Below are 21,781 nucleotides of genomic sequence, written 5' to 3' on the forward strand. Positions count from 1 at the left end.
TATGAACGCACGCGGGTTGTTTTGTTAGTATCTCCATTTATTACAAGCCTTCATTATTAATTGTCTACTGTGTGTCAGCAGTATTTGAATTGTGTCAGAGTTCTTGCTCTTCACTTTTTTACCCCTAGGGGTCGGTAAAAAGCCATTTAAAATCAGATAAATCTATTTTGCTTCAATGAGGCTTATCAAGTAAAAAATACAATATCCAAACTTCAATTACATACAATCATGCCCAATTAATATTAAAAGCTTCAAGATTCACACTTTATATTGCTTTTTTTCTTGTTTCTGCCAGGGGAATGTCCAACTGGCCGGAGGAAGAACTCATTCCAGCTTCATTTGGTGACATTTGGTCATTTTATGATAAGGTTCACATTAGTTATTGCATTAGTTATCGTGAACTAAAAATTGACATATTATAAATTCATAAATGTACTATTGTTTAAAGGGGTCATGACATAAGAAATCAAATTTGCCTTGATCTTTTGACAAATACAAGGTCTTTGTGCCATCCTGCAAGTTTTATAGCTATTTTCCATATATATATATATATATATATATATATATATATATATATATGTGTGTGTGTGTGTGTGTGTGTGTGTGTGTGTGTGTGTGTGTGTGTGTGTGTGTGTGTGTGTAAAAACTTTATTAACATTATAATAAGTGAACCTCAAGAAACATCTTAAAATCTTAAAATCTGTTATGACCCCTTGAATCCATAGTTCTTCATGATACATTAAAAAATGTTTAATTTATATAACTTGAAATGTCAACAATTTACATTTCTATTCAAAAGTTTTGGCTCTGTAAGGTTTTTAAAAACATATTTTTTGAAAAAAGTCTCTCAAGCTCACCAATGTGGCATTTATTTAATCAAACTACAGTAAAAACAGAAATATTGTACAATTTAATTATAATTTAAAATCTATTTTATTTTTTATTATTATTCCTGTGATGTCAAAGCTGTGTTTTCACCATCATTACTCCAGTCTTCAGAGTCACATTCGAATAAGCTGGTTTGGGGCTTAAGAAACATTTATTATTGTTATCAATGTTGAAATTATTGATGTTGTGCTGCTTAATATTTTTTTTCCCAAGACTTTAACATGTAATCCCTAAAATTCTTTCCTTAAAAAGCCCCCTTTTAATTGTAACTCATGTGTGATGTTGAAGTGAAATGATAATTTCCCAGCATGAGTTTGTCCATGTAGAAACTATACACGTCTCTATCAGCTCGCTCTCCCTATGAAGTCCTCAGAATGGTGTAAATGTGCCGTCTGTTAAATCCATTTCTGGACATGCGAGTCGATGACCCTCCTCAAACGGTGAGATGTGTGAGTGTAGAGATGTGCCTCACCTCTTCTCTGAGCTTCTGTATGTGACTCTGAGCGATGTTGAGCTGGTGTGTGTTCTGCCTCAGCGTCTCTCCTGTCCTCTGCTCCTGCAGTATCTCCTGCTGCCTCTGGGTGGCGCTCTCACGAATCTGCTCCTCCTGTTCATGAACACGCTTCTGAAGCTCTGCCAACTCCTCCTGGAGCTCCTGTGTGGCTGAACCAACCAGAGCGGGAATCTAGAGGGAGACATCCACAAATATAGTTGGCAAAAAACACACCAAAAAACATTTGTGCTGATGACTATGACTAATTACGCTGTCTGCGTTTCTATAAATAAAGGTCTGTTCACACCAAGGATGATAACTATAATTATATAAAAGAAATGATATTATTTTTCTATTTATCTATATAAAAAAAAAACTTCAGTTTCCACAAAAATATTAAGCAGCAAAAACTATTTTCAATATTGATAATAATAAGTACCACTTAATAACTGAGCAATACTTGATAATTTTTTACTGAGCACTAAATCATCATATTAGAGTGATTTCTGAAGGATCATGTGACACTGAAGACTGGAGTAATGATGCTGAAAATTCAGCTTTGATCATAGGAATATATTACATTTTAAAATAAATTCATACAAAAAAAAACATTTTAAATTGTAATAATATTTCACAATATTAATGTTTTACTGTGTTATTTATAAAATAAATGCAGCCTTGGTGAGCAGAAGAGACTTCTTTTAGACATATTTTTAAAACTTTAACATTATAAAACTCCCGCCTCACTCCCAATCCTCTCCCTATGTTGTGTGTGATCAGCAACTCCTCATCTGTGGCATGCAGAGACAGAACCTCTCAACATCACTTCTGGACCAGTAGACCTGCCTCCACCAATCTTACTCTGGCCACACACACACACACACACACACACTGGGCGTATCAGGCTCCACCGGACAGACAGTGATCATCAGACATCATTTATGGCCATGAACAAAGGAGAGGTGTGAGACAAAATTTCTCAAACACTTTCAGAGAGAAAGACATGGAAACAGACACAGGGAGCTCTGTGTGTGTGTGTGTGTGTGTGTGTGTGTGTGTGTGTGTGTGTGTGTGTGTGTGTGTGTGTGTGTGTGTGTGTGTGTGTGTGTGTGTGTGTGTGTGTGTGTGTGTGTGTGTGTGTGTGTGTGTGAGAGAGAGAGAGAGAGAGAGAGAGGGGGGGGAGGGGGAGGGGGGGGCAATTAACCTAATGTCTAATGTCAATTAACCGACAACTTACCTCTGTCTATTGACAATTTTTAAATTATTAAAATTATATTATACCATATTATATTATATCAACATTGACCCTTATCTTCTATTGCAAAAGTTAGATGACAACATTTTGAAGGGCAACTGGGAATGATTCTATTCTTGTTTTGAAGTGCAGTAAAACAAAACTTTAAGATATTTTTTTTCTTTGTGGTTTAATAACTCATGCATCAGAGGGCAAATTAATGAGTCCGGTGGGAAACTGAGAGCGTTGAGTTGAGTCTCATATTCAACCGTCAAAGCAAGTCAAACATGTTTTTCTGTATCTCAGGATTATATAAAATTGTGAAATCCTCAAACTACTATTATATATATATTAGTGCTGTCAAACGGTTAAAATATTTAATCACGATTAATCGCAGTAATGTCATAGTTAACTCACGATTAATCGTAATTAATCGCACATTTTTATCTATTCTAAATGTCTCTTGATTTCTTTTTGTCCCATTATCATTTTAATGCTCTTATCAACATTGAATTTTTTTTTTTTTATTAAAAAAACAACATTGGCATATCCTGTGTTCAATTTCACACTAACATTCTCACTTGGAGCAAATAATCTCTCACACAATGTAACACTGTCCATCAATAAAAGGGTGAAAGAAATACTGAAGAGGTCCTGATATTGACGAGGGGGCGGAGAATTCGCATCAGCTGTGTGTGTGTGTGTGTGTGTGCTTGGCCATCATCAAGTGGTATTTCAGACTGGACGTGCTGCGATGATGATAGCTCAGTTCAAAACGACAAAACACACAGATCACTTTGGTCTCTTCAATGGAACCATTTGGCAACTTTTAAAAAGTAAACTTTCCATTCAGAATCTTATTGGCATCCATTTCTGCGTCTCGCGCTCGTCATCCACTCAAAACGTAACGTTAACCTACTATTTGGCCGGCTCGCAAGCCCAAACAAGTGTGTGCGGCGTGCCTGTTGTTTTGTCGACGAAGCAACAAAACGTCCTCGCGCGACGCAAGCCATTGAAATGAATGGGTTTCATAGCGCAGCGCCGCGCATGCCGCGTCCTGTTGCAAAAGCATGTGACAAAAACTACAAAGTTTGCTAGGCCAAAAAGACCGTTAATCGCGCCATAAAAAAATGAATGCCGTTAAAATGGGTTTGCGTCAACGCCGTTAATAACGCGTTTAACTGAAAGCTAAATGTGAATTTTTTTTGAAAACTATACTGCCTTACTAATCTGACGCCCCTGAACCATGACTTGAAGGTCAGAGGTCAGCCAGTTGTACCTTGTTTTGCATTCGCTGGTTTTCACTCTGGTATTTGTTTTGCAGCTCCTGGTTTTTCCCTCTTTGGATGTCCAGCTCAATCTCAGCGTCTCTTCTTAACTCCATCTCCTGCTGTTTCAGCTGTGTGTCCTGCTCAGCCTGTGTCTGCCGGAGTAAAGCCTCCATCTGCGGGTTAAAGAAGGGCTGAGGTCAAATAAAGTTTAGAAGATCTCCTAAGAATCAGAATATTATTTGTACACTTGACCCATAAATTGAACTTCAGTCTAATGATGAATTTATTAATTACACCAAATGTAGTACAGTTCAGCCACAACACAAAAGAGCAGTGCTAAAACTATTAAAAGTAGTTTTCGTTCATTAAAATGAGGCTGAAATAAAATATGATAAAAATATTAGATGAAAAACTTAAACTTAGCAAGGAAAATGGGAAATGTTGCCTTTAGTTGAAGTACTAAAATTACTATTAAACTGAAATAACTAAAACTTAAACAACAATAGATGTAAGCTAAATAAAAATACTGAAGCAGATACAATTACTGAAACTAAGAATAAAAGCTCATTTAAAATATTAATAAATGCTATAATGTATATAAATAATACTAAAACAACACTCCAAATAGACAAAAAGGACAAACAATACAAATTAAAAACATCATAATGCATAACCAAATAGGAAGGCCCATGCAAATCCCTGAACACCTGCACACTTGCATCACATTCTGCCTTATTTACATATGGAGGGAATTCTTGCATAACACAATGTTTATTTGTCTTTAAAAACTGAAGAGTAAAACAGCTAACAGGACAAAATGTCTATGAGATCCATTTCATCTCCTTTCATTATGTTTAATTTAGGCCTGCTGTGGTGGGAAGAAAGCAAATAAAGCTGTCTGTGTAGTCTTTCAGTGACCATACGCTTCATATCAAACACCAGGATTTTTCAGCAACTGTGGGTTTTGAAATATTGACCTGTCAGCAGCTGAATAAAATGGTTTGAGCAATTACAAACAGCAAAGAGGGTGATGGTGGCATGCCATGTATTCTTAGTATTCATGCATGACCAAGGTCACCAGGCTTTTCAAAGAGCCCAGAGTGCAGACAGTGTGCGTGTGAGAGAAAACAACAGGGTCTGTGTGTGTGTGTGTGTGTGTGTGTGTGTGTGTGTGTGTGTGTGTGTGTGTGTGTGTGTGTGTGTGTGTGTGTGTGTGTGTGTGTGTGTGTGTGTGTGTGTGTGTGTGTGTGTGTGTGTGTGTGTGTGTGTGTGTGTGTGTGTGTGTGTGTGTGTGTGTGTGTGTGTGTGTGTGTGTGTGTGTGTGTGTGTTGGGCACGATTAGGATAGGGTTAGTGTAAGGGGAGATAATGTACAGTTTGTACAGTATAAAAATCATTACACCTATGGAGATTCCCCACAAAGATAGTAAACCAGGTGTGTGTGTGTGTGTGATGGGCACGATTAGGGTAGGGTTAGTGTAAGGGGAGATCATATACAGTTGGTACAGTATAAAAATCATTACACCTATCCTATGGAGAGTCCCCGCAAAGATAGTAAACTAGGTGTGTGTGTGTGAGTGTGTGTGAGAGAGAGAGAGAGAGAGAGAGAGACAGTAAGAGACCACTTCCACTAGACACTAGACTAGCATGTCTGTGTTAACGGCAGGAAACCAGCGGGTCTTAAATGTAATTTGCACTAAATCAAAAGGCATTCCTCTTAATACTAGCATGCTGAGGGCAGACCTCAACCCACTAAAAAAATCAATGAAACTCAAATAATAGAAAAAAAAGAAGAAAAAAAAAGAGCTCAACCAAACTTCAGACAGAAGGAAAATAAAGAAAATGTGCCTGTAGTTCTCTAGGATAGAAATAAGTCTTCAGTGTTCAAAGGGAATTTATCCAGGAAAAGTTTGATACACTGGGCCCAAAGGCATAAATAAATAAACAAGTGGCATTTATTCTAAATTTACAATACAAACACAGCACATTTGTCAAGCAAAACATTTCACACAAAAGAAGTTTGTTAGATTTTAAATGACGAAACAATAGATATACTGATCAAAATGAAGACAGGTTTTTGGCATGTTCTGGTTGTCAAATGTTAGTGAATAATGTATTTCAGCTCATTCTTTTTCCATCACCATGGCCTCCTTTAGTGCTCTGCAACTGTATAATTCCCCAGTAAACTCACAAGGGGTCTATGAGAGTTTAGTGTCGCGTATCCAGATCTTGACGGCAGAAGGTCTGGACTCCATCGCAGCTTTCATTGACTAATGGCGTCTGAGGACATGTTTGATTTGCGTCATGTTTGAGGCCCTTGCACTCTGAGTCCAAAATCTTTGTATCTTCGTACATTTTTCGTATTCGTGATTCGGTGGCTCTGAATTGTCAAAACACCATTCAAACTGCTTGCTACGGATGCGAAAAACGCAGAAAATCAAACCCGATTCGATATTTTTAATGACGGACGAAAATTTCGGAGGCAGTGTGCCAGCGTGATTGACATGACGTGAGGTTGTATTTATTTTTTAACGTGCGAAAATTTCTGACGCGAATTTCGGACTCAAGGGTCTTTAGGTGTGTGAACCGGTGTGAACATGTAAAGTCGATGTCCCTATGATACTAATAAATTGTTCCAAGTTTACTGCAACAATAGCGCTGAAAACTACACATAGATTTAGTTGGTCCTGATACGCGCTCATTGTCACAGCTGTAAACATGAAGGCTTTCTTCTTCCATGAGGGGGTTTGGCGTTTCCAGGCGGACCGTTAAAGAACACGACACACATGTCTCCATGAAATGAATGATGACGAATTCGAAAGTGTTTCCCGTTTAGAGTGCCTTATGCACCAGACGTTCAGCCAGCATGGGTGTGACGTCTGAGACTGAGACTAAGTCCAATGATGTGAAAGTTGTGAATTGTGAAAATTTCAGAATAGTGCAGAGGCCATGCTGTCCTTCTGATATTGTAAATGACTGAAAAAATGTGTTATGAACAAATTACCCATCCTAAATCATTAGAGAGAATTCATCTCATCCCCCGTAACAGGTTTTTATTAGTATTTTGTGAGCTCACCTTTGACCTGTGCTCTTCTGCAGCGTTCAGCCTTATTCTAAAGCTCTCCTCCAGTCTCTCCAGTTCTCCCACATGACTTCTTCTCATCTCATCCCTATGAAAAGAAAGTCTTAGTGAATTCACCAACCATATAAATCAACTGAACACATTGGATATCATAATTGCATTTAACATCATTGAGCAAATTATCAAGCGTAGTCATCATTAACAAAATGTCTGGTCTAATTCTGACTCAGGCTGTCATACCTGCCAGGACTCGAGTCGTCTAAAACCACTACGACGTGATTGATCTGTTTAATATTACAAGTAAGATCGAGGAGCGATACTGTATTAGGCCATTACGACACAAGGTGCTTTAATGAAACAACTGCACAAGACTTCAAAAGAGTCACGGTGACACATTTACTGTTACCAGCAAGAATATGTTGATACAGTTGTTATGGAAACATAATTGTTATATGTCATAAAACATTCTTATATAAAACTATGACTAATGTTGGTCTGCAGCCTCAGGGATGAAGAGAAAATGTTACAAAGGAAATGGAGAAATGGCCGTAAAACATGGTCAACAAAGTCAGACAGAGTAATGAGTATTTCACAACAACTGCTAATCCCAGCTGAAGACATGCATTCTCCAGTCACACTGAACACAGTCAAGCAGGCTAGACATACACATGTTGGAGAAAAACACTTCTGGCGAGACTGTGCACCTGTTTTTTTCTCAGAAAGTTGTTATTTATTAGCTTTCATATCAGAGATGCTTTTAATCTGCGCCATATCCTGTTTTTCAGCCCCCAAAAATAAACAGCATAATGCAAATAAACAAAATGTTTATTGGTCTTTTTCGACTTGTTTTCTATAAAGCACCTAAAGGCATGGTGGTGGAAACAAATATGAGATGTAAAAAAAAAAAAAAAAGTCAATTGCAGTCTTAGCGAGTGAACGCAAAGTTTCTCTCGGGAAAGCAAAGCATTTGCATGAGAACGCAAAAGTATTGCCAAATAATCTCTTTTTTTTTTCTTCACCATGTCCCTTTAGGGGCTCCGTAGTTTTCCAATAAAAATATAAGAGAAAATACATATAATTATAAGTATAAAAACATACACTGCCATTCAAAAGTTTCAGGTTAGTCAGATTTATTAATACTTTTATTTAGCAAGGATGCATTCAATTGACAGAAAAGACTTTTGCATTGTTCTTTTACAAAGATTTCCAGTTTTAAAAATGCTGTTCTTCTGAACATTCGATCTAAAAGATGAAGCAGCACACCTGTTTTCAACACTGATAATAATCATAAATGTTTATTGAGCAGCAAATCAACATATTAGAGTGATTTCTGAAGGATCATGTGACTCTGAAGACTGGAGTAATGATGCTGAAAATTCAGCTTTGATCACAGGAATAAATTACCAAATTGTAATCATATTTCACAATATTACTGTTTTTACTGTATTTTTAATCATATAAATGCAGCTTTTGTGAGCAAAAGGCTTCCTTTGATAAAAAAACATTCTTACCTCACCCAAAACTTTTAAACAGTAATGTATAAATAAAATATAAGAGGAATAAAACACAGTTATATTAAAGAAAACAGAGTCTTAATATAATAAAAACTATATATTAACTGTAAATAAGGATAAAATTACTCATTGAGAACAGGATATGTTGTCATGTACAGACAGCAGACCTGGCCCAAGATGCTTCTCTCTTCCTGTTTGTAACCGTGATTATAGTTTGACTCATCAAACCGTACTTTGGGCGCCTCTGAAAAGCTCTTCTGCTATTAGCCGAGACAGACAGCAAGGATTTGAGGAACGCTGGTGACTAGACAGACAGACAGTTTGGCACAAATACCATTTTTACAGCACATTCCTCCGTGGCTCAAACATTCCTCCCACGAGACAGAAACTGCGACTTTATAGACAGACTACTTCCATCCTGGATTGGTGGAGACTGAGACACACACAAAAGCAAACATAAACAGCTCAGGAGAAACATCAAATTCCTCAAAAACAGCCTGACTGAATCAGATCGCCACATACCAGCATTCCTACCTAACCTCTCAGTTAAAACGTGCCTTGAATACGACTTTCAGAATATTTCAGACCTTAAATATGAGTATAATGCACTGAAAATAACTTTGATTCCCACTAGTATGTGTTGCCATAATTCCCCCGAGACAGAGGCGCTCACACAAAAGATTCCAGGCGTATTCTTTCGGGGTTTTTTTCCACCCTAAGAGAGAGGGAATGTTTCATCTCGCCGGTCTAGGGGTTTACGTGCCGTGAGGCTGTATACTATTAAAGCTAGATAGGTCGGGGACTGACAGACACGCAGCTCTCTGACAGCACTTGTGTGATGGCTCTCCAGAGAGAAGGCCTGTAATGGGGGATGTCTGGAAGAAGTGGCTCTCAGAAACACAAGTGTTAAATAAGCCCAGTCTGGAATGTGCACACTTCACTGCACTTGTGTAATCAAATCAATGGAAAAATATCGGAGTGGCAGATAGAAAGCAAATGCTCTGAAAGTGGAAGAAGTTGGAAGGAAAGAGGGAAAAAAAGCACATGACAAAAAAGTTCTGGGAGAAGATTAGTGTAACTAGGATTTTCAATACGGCTTTGAGGTCACCATTACTAAATGTGTAACCGCTCACAGGCATGAGGGAAACAAATTAGGCATGTGGCACGTAATGTGACAATTACAATTTCACATTACAAAAAGAGGTAAAAGCTTCAGGGTTGTCCTCTTGATAACACATTTTTGCTTTTTTCAGATTAAATTTGGTGTTTGATAAACACTATAGTGAATATGATCTGTCTGGAGCCGGAACATGGTAAAAGAAAAAAAATATGAGATGGGAGAATCTCTAACAAAAGTTTTGCGTTCCCCCAGAAACTTTGCATTCGCTCGCAAAGAAGGGAACACAAAGATTCTCAGGGAAACAGAAAACTTTTGTGAGAGAACACAAAAGCAATGAAATCATTTTTTTTCTCCCATCCCATTTTTTACCACGATCTCTATTTGAAAACATTTGAAGTCCCCCTGTGGTGAAAATCAAGCTTTTAATGTTGTTTATATGTCTGTGTGGTGTTTTTAATATGCTTTAAGACAAACCGTGTGTAAATTCATAAGTCAACAGCATTGCTGAGTATTTTCTCCTTAAAACTGCAGTGTGCCAAAGACAGTCTCAAAAACACGGTTTGAAATCGCCAGTGTTTCTGACGTCACAAAATATTACACACAGCTGCGGTGATGAATAGGGAGTTCAAAATAACAGCATCCTTGCTAAATAAAACTATGAATTTCTTTAAAAATACCCTACTGACCCGAAACTTTTGAACGACCTCTTAAATGGCCTAAAAGTGATGGCGTCATCTTCCTGGCTCTCTCACTCGCTGAAGTGTGTTTTGTTGTTGTCAGGGGTTTGGTGATTGTGGTTGTATGACCCTGAGCTGTGCGTGTGGGAGACCAGAAGTGAAGTGTTACTCTCAGAGTCTATGAAAAACATCAACAGTGCCATTGTGATCCATGCGGATGCATGAAAGAGGGGTTTGTTCGTATGACTCAGTGCTTATAAAAAGGCTGAAGCTGTAGTTGTTTGGTGGGCGAGAATAGAGAGTTGAGGGACAAAATGTCCTCTGTAGAGCAGAACAGGGGTCACAATCTGCTCTGAAAGGCACGAGCGGGGACTGTGATAATTGGCAAAGCGTGGTTACAGCTATTGTATGACTGGATATGTGTGAGAATACAAGGCGTGCACATGCCGTTTAGTGTGCTTCCTCAGCGCTTGTTCCTCTGAACTGAAACAGCACGTACAGTTCAAGCACACGGTCAGGACATTCTGTTAACTTCTTTGCACTTTAACAAAGTGTTTATACTTCCTTCCCACAATGCCTTAGAAAAGGTGGTGGTGTGTGGTGGAGGTCTGAAGGAAGGCACAGTTCGCTCTTCTTGTTTTTCTTAATCCACTTTCGTTTGATGTTTACAGGGTTAAAGGCGAATGAAACAACAGTGTGTTGTTGTTTTTGTCGTCATCACCCCCTTCACATTCACACCACTCTTTAGGATTTCTATGAGAAAATTGTCTTGAGGCTCTGCACTGCCTGTCTATTCCCCGGACAAGACATCCCTGCTTGGAATCAAAATAAATACAAATCAAACATAATACAAAAACTACTCAGTTTAACTGGAATCAAAAGAAAGGCTATAATGATAGTGCATGTCTACTGTACTGCTAGTATTTATGATTAGCCAATACACACTGCACCGACAGACGGCAGTTCATCGGGTTTTGTCAGATCAGTAACCCTGATCGCAGTTGGTTGGCTCTCTTTTTTTCACCGTTTGAACAAGTTGAATCGCCATTTTTTGGGTTGTTGAACACATGAGCGTCGGAACCATTGTATATGGGCGGGACAAGACCCACCCACTTTTTAAGACCAATGATCTTGGACCCACTCACTTTTACCGTCTCTAATTCAGCGCATATGTCTGTACGCTTTTCAGAGCGCCGTCAGTCAAATCCATTCCACTTGAGGAATGCCCTGATAAATTAAACTCCATTTCCGCTGAATCGCTACATTGTATTTCTCAACGAGCCGCAACTGACGAAAATAATTGCCGTTGTACCCTTCCAGTCTAATATTGCGTTGCAAACATCAATAACAGCTTTAAGTTGCCAATGCTGGCAAATGACCATGGTATCAGCGGCAGGATAATCCACGGATAGCTGTGCATTTAATGCACGGCGTGAAGCGGAGTTTAGTTTACTTGTTTAATTAAAAGGCACCAGAATACATGAAATGGCATTTACTCCAGTAACATTTTTCTGGGGGAGGACCAACACACTTGTTTTTTTGCTTCCGACGCCCATGGTTGAATATATATATATATATATATATATATATATATATATATATATATATATTTACACACATAGATTCCTCATTAGCAGCTATTTCTATGGACCGCTATGCATAAGCCGTCGGCCATATTGGAATGGTCAAAGCCGGTCCGTGAACATTCGAGAAAAAGTTGACGGAGCGTCTGCAACTGTAGTTAGACGCATGTAAGACTGGATAACTGGTTATAGGGAACGACCACTTCTTGAGAAGACAAAGAACCCACTGCATAGTAGCATTTGGGCTCACTCTTGTGAAGGCCCCATCCGAGACTAGAGGTCTCACCTCTGAATCATCCTAATCTACATTTCTTCCCCTCATCCCCCACTTCTTCCCCTTCATGCAGATCACCTGAAACTCACATAAGAATGTATGGTTTGATGTGAATGATTATCATTGAGTATTATGTTTGGTATCATTTGAAATGTCTCAAGAATGAGTGGTACAAATGTCTCATTCCCAAAGTATAAAACAAAAGGTAATAAGGTTTTTTAGAAGTTTAGAGAAACTGGCACACAAAGAAAGGTGGACAAATGGTCTCCACGCCCCCACCCAAGAGGTGTAACCTCTGAATGGAAATTACCATTGTAAAGAAGTTCTGGCTATTTAATGGAAGGCAGCAAGGGGTTCGGGGCTCTTTCTGCATCTCAGATCAGCCCGTGAGGTTAGCTCATGTAGTTCTTAAATGTTGGGTTTGCATCTATTTCTCTTATCCTAAAGCATTTGATGTTTTGTATTGATGATCTTTGAACTGATTATGAAATTGGCATAATACTTTTACCTGACATAATAAATTGTTATATTTGATTATTCTAACAGACTTTGACTTCATTTCCATTGGAGTTAAAAGGAATAGTCAAACATTAACGTATATTTAATGATGCACAGATATCATTGAAAAACTTTCATTTTATGGAGTCAGATGAAACGAGTTAATACATTAAGATAAAATGTATTGTATTTAATTAAAAATCTCCTTGCCATGGGAAAAGACGGAACACGCGTTGAGACCTTCACCGCTAATTTGAATGCCGCCATTGGATCAAATTAGACGGCCTTACACGCATGTACAGTATGAATCTATATCTGCAGCAATAGACTTCAGCAGATGATTCTGCTAAACTTACACAATACAACAAGATGGCGGCCTTAGCTAACAATATTAAAGTCCCCCTGTGGTGAAAATCAAGCTTTTTTAACATTGTTTATATGTCTATGTGGTGTTTTTAATATGCTTTAAGACAAACCATACACAAATTCATAATTCAAGTCAACACCATTGCTGAGTTTTTTCTCCTTAAAACTGCAGTGATCCAAACACCAAAATCGCTGGTGTTTCTGACGTCACAAACTATTGGTTACCATGTAACCAATCAGATCTACGTGTGATCGTCAACGAGTGGATCTCTGAGCTGAGTGAGTGATTGAGTGAGTGGAGGCGGGGCTCATTTGCATATTCATTGAACCACGTATACTAAATGAAGCAAGGGTGTGGAGTTACATTCAAGCTATTTTAATTATTTTGCTATTTTGGCCTGAGTCTGACACCACTGTTTCTCAGAGGATGACAGCTTAAGCACTCATTTCCATCTCATTACTCAAACACCTGCGACCTCTGACCCCACCTCACCTGCAGCACAAGTATGAGCCTGCCGAACAAAGCCCATGTCTTACTGCTCAATGACTAGATCAATACATCTTCAGAAAAGCAAGTGTTTGCCCTGGGCTGAAATGAACGGTGTTGAATAGCACTTGACCAAGTGACACACATTTTTGGGGAGGAGTCTTTGCTGTAGCATACAAGAACGTCAGGCCCGAGTAGACAACTACTAGTAGAATACACAGCATACTGCAACTGAAAACATTCATAAAACATAGTGATGCTTGCTGTGACAGGTTCTAGATGTTCTCGACAATGACCCACGAGCTGATCAGCCATTTTCTTGCACAGATCTGATCCAAATAATTGCCAATGCCTTAGCAACCGCACAAAATGCCATAGCAATTCCATTGCATCCACCCAACACCATGATCCGACAAGCCTGGACATCAACATGTGAGAAGTGAGTGGCATGGCAACAAGACCATTAGCCGACGCAACAGCTGAGGTGTAAACAGTTGAGGACGAACATAACACAACACTAAGCAAAAGACAAAGAAGACAAGGCTGTGCTGTTGGTTGCTAACAGACAGGTAGACCTCAGGGACAGAGGAGTGTATGCAAACAACACCAGACATCCAAACACACAAACAGCTGGGACGTAACAAAAGCCCACTAACAGAGAGAAACTAACAGAAACTCAAGACACAGGTGGCCACTGATACAATCAGGCCCTAATAAAGGAAGAGACAGATGTGAATTGACTTGCAATTACCCTGATGAACAGGTGGGAAAGAACAATAGAAGATCAAATAGGAGGAGAAGAGGGGTTTAGGGACCTAAACATCTCTGAGGGGCCGTTCGCACTGAATGCGTTTGTTTTATTTAAAAACACGAGATGGAATGAATAAAGTGGAATGGGAAAATGCATTTTTTAGAAAGTTAAAATACTTTTGGCAGCGGCTGTTTACACTAAGTTTAAATAGCAATACATTCTATTGACAATGTAAAAATAGCAGTAGGCCTATTTTTCTTTGCAATAAATGTAAATGGTAGTTAGATGCCATTTATACTTATAAAATAGAGGCAGATACTATTTGCACCTCAGTGTTGTTGCACATTAAACGGCATGAAATAATAACAGAGAGTAAATGATTATTATTTTTTAATTATTAAATGGATTTTGCCTTATTAGGACAATAAAGCCCTCCCCACACACACCTCTAACCCAAAACACTTTATTATTAAACACACGTTGAACACTTTATTTGAGTATTTTCTTTATTTTTATTGAAAATAAATGCCTTTCTGATATGATATGTGATGGGAAAAGGGAGGAGAGCGAGTACGGCAAAAGGCGGATTCGAACACGGATTCATTTGCATCAGCCGTGTGCCTAACCCCTACACTATTGCTGATGTTGACAATACAGCATCTTCTGTAATTCTGTCTGGCCAAACTAGACATCAGTGGGCAGAGTTAATGTAAATAGCCTCTGCCCATTTTGTGCATATAGCTTATAGATTATAATCTATCAATGATAAAACTGATTGGGTGTTTTTTTTTTCTTTCCCCTGCGCAAGGTCTAAAGATGTGGGTATTTTTCCCCTTCTTTTCCCCTGGAGTCACGCTACAAGAACGATGTGTCATGCATGAAGATGTGAGGTGTGAGCGCAATGGTCAACCATGTCAGTCAAGCACATATTAAAAAAGCAATGGAAACAATGGAAAATCAGTGCAGTGGAATTGTGTGTATTTCAAAATGCATGATACAGGATGGCATAAAGACATTTTTAAGTTGAACTTTTTTTGATCGAATGACGTGTGATGCCTGGTAAAGTTAAAATAAGTTCAACTTAAAAATATAAAAAAAGCATCTTGAGACGTTCAATTGCCCTGTGTCTCACGTTTTTGATCGAAAAACGCGTTCTGTTAGCCTGGTTAAAACCAGACCATTCTCAGTTGTAACTGAGTTATGGTCTGGCAAAGCGTCATAGACAAATCATTTCCAGAGGGCGTCACCAACGGACGTCGCGGATAGACCTAAACCCAATCAGAGCGATGAAGGAGATGACGTATGCAGAGCGGCGGAGAAACATCTCCGAGTGTTGTTCTTTGCTCGGTTTTTAACTAAAAGGAAACGTTCAAATGGCTTAAAACAGACGTGATAGCTGATTGGAACGAGTGATGTTCGACGGCGGCATCCATCTTTGTAATGCAGGCTACAAAATCTGCTTCAAAATCCCAGCGCTGTCGTCATCGTGTAAAGCCCGCCCCAACGTTTCTGATTGGTGCCTCGATTTCGGCGGATTGGAAATGAGCTTGAATGAGCTCTTTGCCAGACTAACTTTCAGAGCAAATCTAAATTTGCCGGAAGTTGTCTGGGTTTTCCCAGGCTAGCGTTCTGTGTGAACGAGCCCTAATTCTGCTTCACATCATGCCTAATAACACCACTTAATCCTGGTTATTCCCGCAACGCACAGCTTTAGTTGGAGCTTCTGCATAACAGCTTTCGTTGGTTTGTTTTACAAATTGTAAATGAAGACAGATAGAGAGGAAACAGGTTCGCAAACACTGAGTCATATCCTACAGGTCCCGGCGTGTCGGCGGTCTATTGAGAGGAGCAGGTGGGATGGAAGGATGCAACACGCAAAGAGAAAAAAAAGCTGTACAGCTGTAGTGTGTGGCTGAACACAAATGTATTTGTGTGTAGCAAGCAACACTTTATTTCTTCTCTCCTGCTGTGGAGTGTGACTGACTAGCGAGTGTGTTTGTCTAACAGACCTCTCCTGCTGTAAAGTGGACCGGGCAACTCTCAGGTCCTTCATCTCGTCCTCCGCCCTTTCCAGTCTCCGGGTTACCTCCTCCTCTTTCTGTTGCCACGCCAACAGCTGCTCCTGCATGGACTCGCATCGTCGTTGACATGACAACCGGCTCTCCTCCTCCTCCCTCAGGTCTCGGGACAGCCTTCGGGGGAAAGAGTGAACACATTGAATCACAACACATGCAACCGTTTACACCCACATAAAAGCTAGATATCTGCACACACAACATAAATAGCTTTGTTCTGAAACCACGAGTCTTGCCATGAGTCTATGTCTCACTGCATTCTGCCTACATACATCCTACCATGCTGAAATGGCATGGTCATTTTACAATTTAAAATAATTGTTGACCATTTTAATATATTTTAAAATGCAAAGCTGAATTTTCAGCATCATTACTCCAGTCTTGTTTGAATGAATCGGTTAAATGGATGATTTAATGTCTGGTTCATTACGACAGTCACTTGTTTGGCTTGTGAATTAATTCGTTTTTGTGAATAATTGTTTGAAAAAATGATTCAATGACTAAAGGCCCTTGCACACTGAGTCCGAAATTTTCGTATGCGTTAATATATTCGTGATTCGGTGGCTCTGAGTCTGAATTGTCAAAACACCATTCAAACACAATTCAAACTGCTTGCTACGGATGCGAAAAACGCAGAAAATCAAACCCGATTCGAAGTTTTTTTATTTTTTAACGTGTGAAAATTTCGGACTCAGTATGCAAGGGCCTTAACTCATAAAAGACAAGTCACCTCTACATTAAAACAATGTAACTGCAGAAAATTCACTTGGTAAATACCTACCTCTGCCTAACGAGCACATTTATGATGTGTATAAATGCTATCTAGGTAGACATCTAACTATAGGTTTTGGAAACATGCTTATGTAAATCCACAAACTTTTAAGGGGTCTTACAAAATCATTATGGTCTGTCTGCAGTACCGCAGGCTGCAGTTTCAGCAAATTAATACAAGATGGATAACAATCACAGTGTGAGTACAGAATGTGATCATTTTAGCATTTTGTGGGCAAAAAGGGTCTGTTGTCTATTGTCAATTGTGTAGCGATGTATGAAGCACAGTTCCTACATAAGTCATTTTCAAACCATGAGGTTTCTGTTGGTAAACGTTGCAAGTTCGTCCGACCAACAATTGCAAAATCTGTGTGGGGGATCTGTTCGCCACAAATTCCAGATTGCATGGATTCCTTTTGAAATGACTTGATTTTAAGATAGATAGATTGTTTTATCTAATGCCATGTCAGCATCTAAAGCTATTTTTATGGCAAAAATTAAATTACAAAAATACAAATATCCTATAAATACAATAAAAACAAGCAAAACAACAAGTCATATTATTCACATTTTTTAAAATTAGCATATGATAAAAAAATCCAAAACCTTTAATCTTACTAAATAAGTGAAATAACTTAATAAAAGAGCATTCTACTTGTATTAAACCAAGCAGATGTAAAATAGCCTTTGGGCTAATTCTGGCATATTTACATTGCTGAAAAGATTACTAAGATGTCCATTAATATGCACTGTCCCAGGACAGTCCAATAAAATATGTTTAACAGAGAGGGGAATCTTACAAAACAAGCATAGAGTTGGGTCTTCACCTTTAAGTAAAAAAGCATGAGTCAAGCTTGTATGACCTATCCGACATCTGGTGAACACCACTTGATCAGATCTAGTTTTAAGAGTGATTAAAAGTCTGTTTGAAATTTACGGATGCATTTCATATGGCTTATTATTCTTGCACGTGTTCCACTCCTCTTGCCACTTATCCAATATATATCGATTAATAATCTGATATCTGAGGGAGGAATTTCTTGATTTTAAGACAAAGATTTGCAGAACAATAGGAAATAGTCTCAACATCAGTGGCTGAACATCTGATGATGCATAAGACACACAAAATTGGAAACACCTCAAGAGTTTAGAAGTTGTCATCAGATTAGTTAAATTATACAGGATTTCCAGGAGACTTTGTGTTTGATTTATGTGTCGCCTTCTTTAACGGTCCACCTAGAAATAAAGCCGTCGTGATGCCAAACCCCCTCATGGAAGAAGAAAACGTCTCAGGTTACTACTGTAACCATAGTTCCCTGAGAAAGGGAACGAGGCGATGCGTCATCGACGCTTTAGGAACGCCCCCAGCGTGAATGCGTCTGAGCATCAATGTCAACTAGTCCAATGGAAAGAATGAGCGTCACGGGCGGGTGACGTCATGACCAGGAAGGCATAAGAGCACATCCGGTGAAACGCGGCATTAACTTCAAAAAGTTGAAGCCGATCACAGGGATGCAGGAAGTATGGCAGGGTGACGCATCGTCTCGTTCCCTTTCTCAGGGAACTATGGTTACAGTAGTAACCTGAGACGTTCCCTTTCGAGGGAACTCGCGATGCGTCATCGACGCTTTGGGAACGAGAATACCCAAAACACCAGAATTCCAAGTACCTGAGTGTCAGTCTGTTGGAACTAAGCACTAAGCACCTGAGAACCTGGGGCAGCATCCAGGTCCAAACTGTAAAACCTGACGAATGTGAGCGGTGAGGACCAGCCTGCCGCATCACAAACGTCTTGAAGAGAAACTCCAAATAGTAAGGCTTTAGAGGCAGCCATACCCCTCGTAGAGTGAGCTCTGACCGCCAAAGGACACGGCTGGTCAGAGTACTCGTATGCAAGTGAAATAGCCTCAACTATCCACTTACTAACCGTCTGTTTAAAAGCAGGAAGACCCTTCTTAGGTGATCCAAAGCAAATAAATAACTGGTCGGACTTCCTCATTGAAGATGTCCGATGAACATAAGTATCCAGTGCTCGCACTGGACACAAGAGGTTCAGCCTTTCCTGGTCCGCAGATGTAAAAGGAGGACAGAAACCTGCAGCACAATAGGCCTCGGAATAATGGTAGGCACCTTTGGAACATATCCATGTTTCGGGTAAGATTGCCTTGGCCATCCCCGGAGCACTCAAGGCAGGTGGGGACCGAAAGGGCCTGAAGGTCTGACTCTAATAAGGACGAAATAGCTAGCAGAAAATAGTCTTAAAAGAAAGGAACTTCTCTGAGACCAAATCTAAGGGCTCGAAGGGAGCCCCAAATAGGCCTTCTAGAACTATTGCAAGGTCCCAAGCCAGCACCCTAGTGCAAGTTGCAGGCCTCAGCCTCAAAGTGCCACGAAGGAAACGAGTGATCAGGGGGTCTCGACCCAAAAATGTACTACCCACCAGGGCCTGGAAAGCCGCAATGGCCGCCACGTATACCCTAAGCGTGGAAGGACATAGACCTGATACAAAGCGTTCTTACAGAAACTCGAATACTGTGTTTACTGAACAGTTAACCGGATCCCACTGACGCTGGTAACACCAAGAAGTGAAAAACTCTCAAAATAGTGAATATAGTTTCCTCGTAGCGGGAGCTCTGGAGATTAGAATGGTCTCAACAACCTCGGTTGAGAGACCACTCTCAATGAGTTGGGCCCCCTCAGAGGCCAAACCCACAGTTTCCAAATCCCCTGCCGGGGGTGCAATATTGCATCCCCTGCCTGAGACAGAAGGTCTCTCCTGATCGGGACCTCCAAGGGAGGTCCGTCGAGGAGAAAAATTAGGTCCGCAAACCAAATTCAGCTCGGCCAGGGTGGTGCTACTAAATAGGCTTATTCCATCCTGGCGGAATCACTCCAGAACTCCTGGGAGCAGAGCAACAGGGGGAAATGCGTACAGACGTAGCCTCAGCAACGTCTGCACCATAGCAACCAGCCCCGAGGGGACTGGTTGAGTGAGGGATAACCAGAGTGGACAGTGCGTCGTATGCTGAGACGAGAACAAATCCACTTCTGCCTGGCCATAAAACTCCCATATTTGCTCCACCGCCTCGGGGTGGAGTCCCCTGGCCTCAGCCCCTGCCTCGACAGGGTGTCTGCTCCAATATTCTGGCCCCCCTGGAATATACACTGCCCTCAGACAGCGTAATTTCCTGAGGGACCAAAATAATAGGCCACCAACGTGTTGTCTGTGGGTCAAGAACCAGAGTTTCCTCCATATAACCAAGGCGCGGGGATACTGCCGCGTGATCTTGATCGTACGGAGTGGGTTTCCCCTCAGGGAGAACCCTCTGGTCCTGAGCCACCACTGTAAAGGTCTCACGTACAGCAGGTCAAAGGGTATCACATTGAACGCTGCTGCCCTGAGGCCTAACAGTCACTGTTTCAGAACAACACATGATGGCCCCTCAGGTCTGGGAGGAGATGTCTCAACGCATTGAAGACGACCATCATCTCTAGGCAATTCATGTGCCAGGCGAGATGATGACTCCTCCCAAGCCCTGAGCTGAGCGGCCTTCCAACACCGCTCCCCAGCCGGTGAGGGAAGCATCTGTCGAGATAGCAACTCGATGGCAAAGAGCTCCCAACACCGGACCCTGGGTTAAGAACCAGTGTTTCCTCCATATAACCAAGGCACGAAGGCACCGCCGCGTGATCTTGATCATACGAAGTGGGTTTCCCCTCGGGTAGAACCCTCTGGTCCTGAGCCACCACTGCAAAGGTCTCATGTACAGCAGGCCAAAAGGTATCCCGTTGGACGCTACTGCCACAAGACCCAACAGTCTCTCGAACTGTTTTACAGTGCGTGACTGGCCTAGCCTCAGCTCTTTTGTGGCTGTTAGGATAGCAGCTACACGAATGGGCGACAGAGTGGCCCGCATCGTCACTGAATCCCATACCACACCAAGGAAAGTGGTTCTCTGTACTGGAGAAAGCACACTCTTCTTGGCATTGAGCCTCAACCCCAACATCTGCATATGAGCGAGAACGACACCTCGGTGCCGAACCGCTAACTGTTCTGATTCCGCTAGAATCAGCCAGTCATCTATGCAATTCAGAATGCGTATACACTGCAGCCTGGCAGGGCCAGAGCTGCGTCTACACACTTCGTGAATGTGCGGGGTGATAGAGCTAGACCGAAAGGAAGTGCCTGATACTGGTGTTCTTTGCCCCAAAGAAAACCTCAGGAACCTCCTGTGCTGAGGGAGGATGGAGATATGGAAGTATACGTCTTTTAGATCTATCGTGACAAACCAGTCCTCGGATCTGATTTGAGTCACGATCTGTTTGAGTGTCAGCATCTTGGACTTGAGTTCCAGCACCAAACACTTCAACAGACGAAGATCTAGTAAGTGACGCAGCTCTCCATCCTTTTTTGGAGAAATGAGATAACGACTGTAAAGACCCGACGCAATGTCGGGTGAGTACACCTGCTCTATAGCTTTTTTTGCTAACAGGGCCTTTACCTCTTGCTCCATTACCAGAGCCTGCTCGGAATGCACTAACGTGAGCAACACCCCGTTGTAGCCTGGAGGACGAGAACCAAATCTGCCTCTTACTACTAACTGCAGGACCCATAGAGATATATTTGGCAGTAGCTAATGCACTGCCAGAAAATCTACCAAGGGAACCAGCCCCTCGAGGCTGGCCTCTGATGTAATA

The 21,781-nt window shown here is 40.7% G+C and overlaps 1 protein-coding gene across 1 annotated transcript in view; it reads right to left on the reverse strand.

The window, feature by feature from the left end:
- Positions 1 to 21,781, reverse strand: part of lekr1 (leucine, glutamate and lysine rich 1) — a 121,345-nt gene that overhangs the window by 17,883 nt on the left and 81,681 nt on the right. The window contains exons 9-12 of the mRNA XM_056270234.1: positions 16,247 to 16,429; positions 6,962 to 7,055; positions 3,895 to 4,059; positions 1,361 to 1,573 (exon numbers count right to left, since the gene is read on the reverse strand). Coding sequence (XP_056126209.1) covers positions 1,361 to 1,573; positions 3,895 to 4,059; positions 6,962 to 7,055; positions 16,247 to 16,429 — 655 coding nt within the window. The remainder of the gene's footprint in view (positions 1 to 1,360; positions 1,574 to 3,894; positions 4,060 to 6,961; positions 7,056 to 16,246; positions 16,430 to 21,781) is intronic.

Source organism: Rhinichthys klamathensis, unplaced genomic scaffold (genome assembly GCF_029890125.1).
Source record: "Rhinichthys klamathensis goyatoka isolate OS25496 unplaced genomic scaffold, OSU_Roscu_1.1 h1tg000299l_1, whole genome shotgun sequence".
Taxonomy (NCBI): domain Eukaryota; kingdom Metazoa; phylum Chordata; class Actinopteri; order Cypriniformes; family Leuciscidae; genus Rhinichthys; species Rhinichthys klamathensis.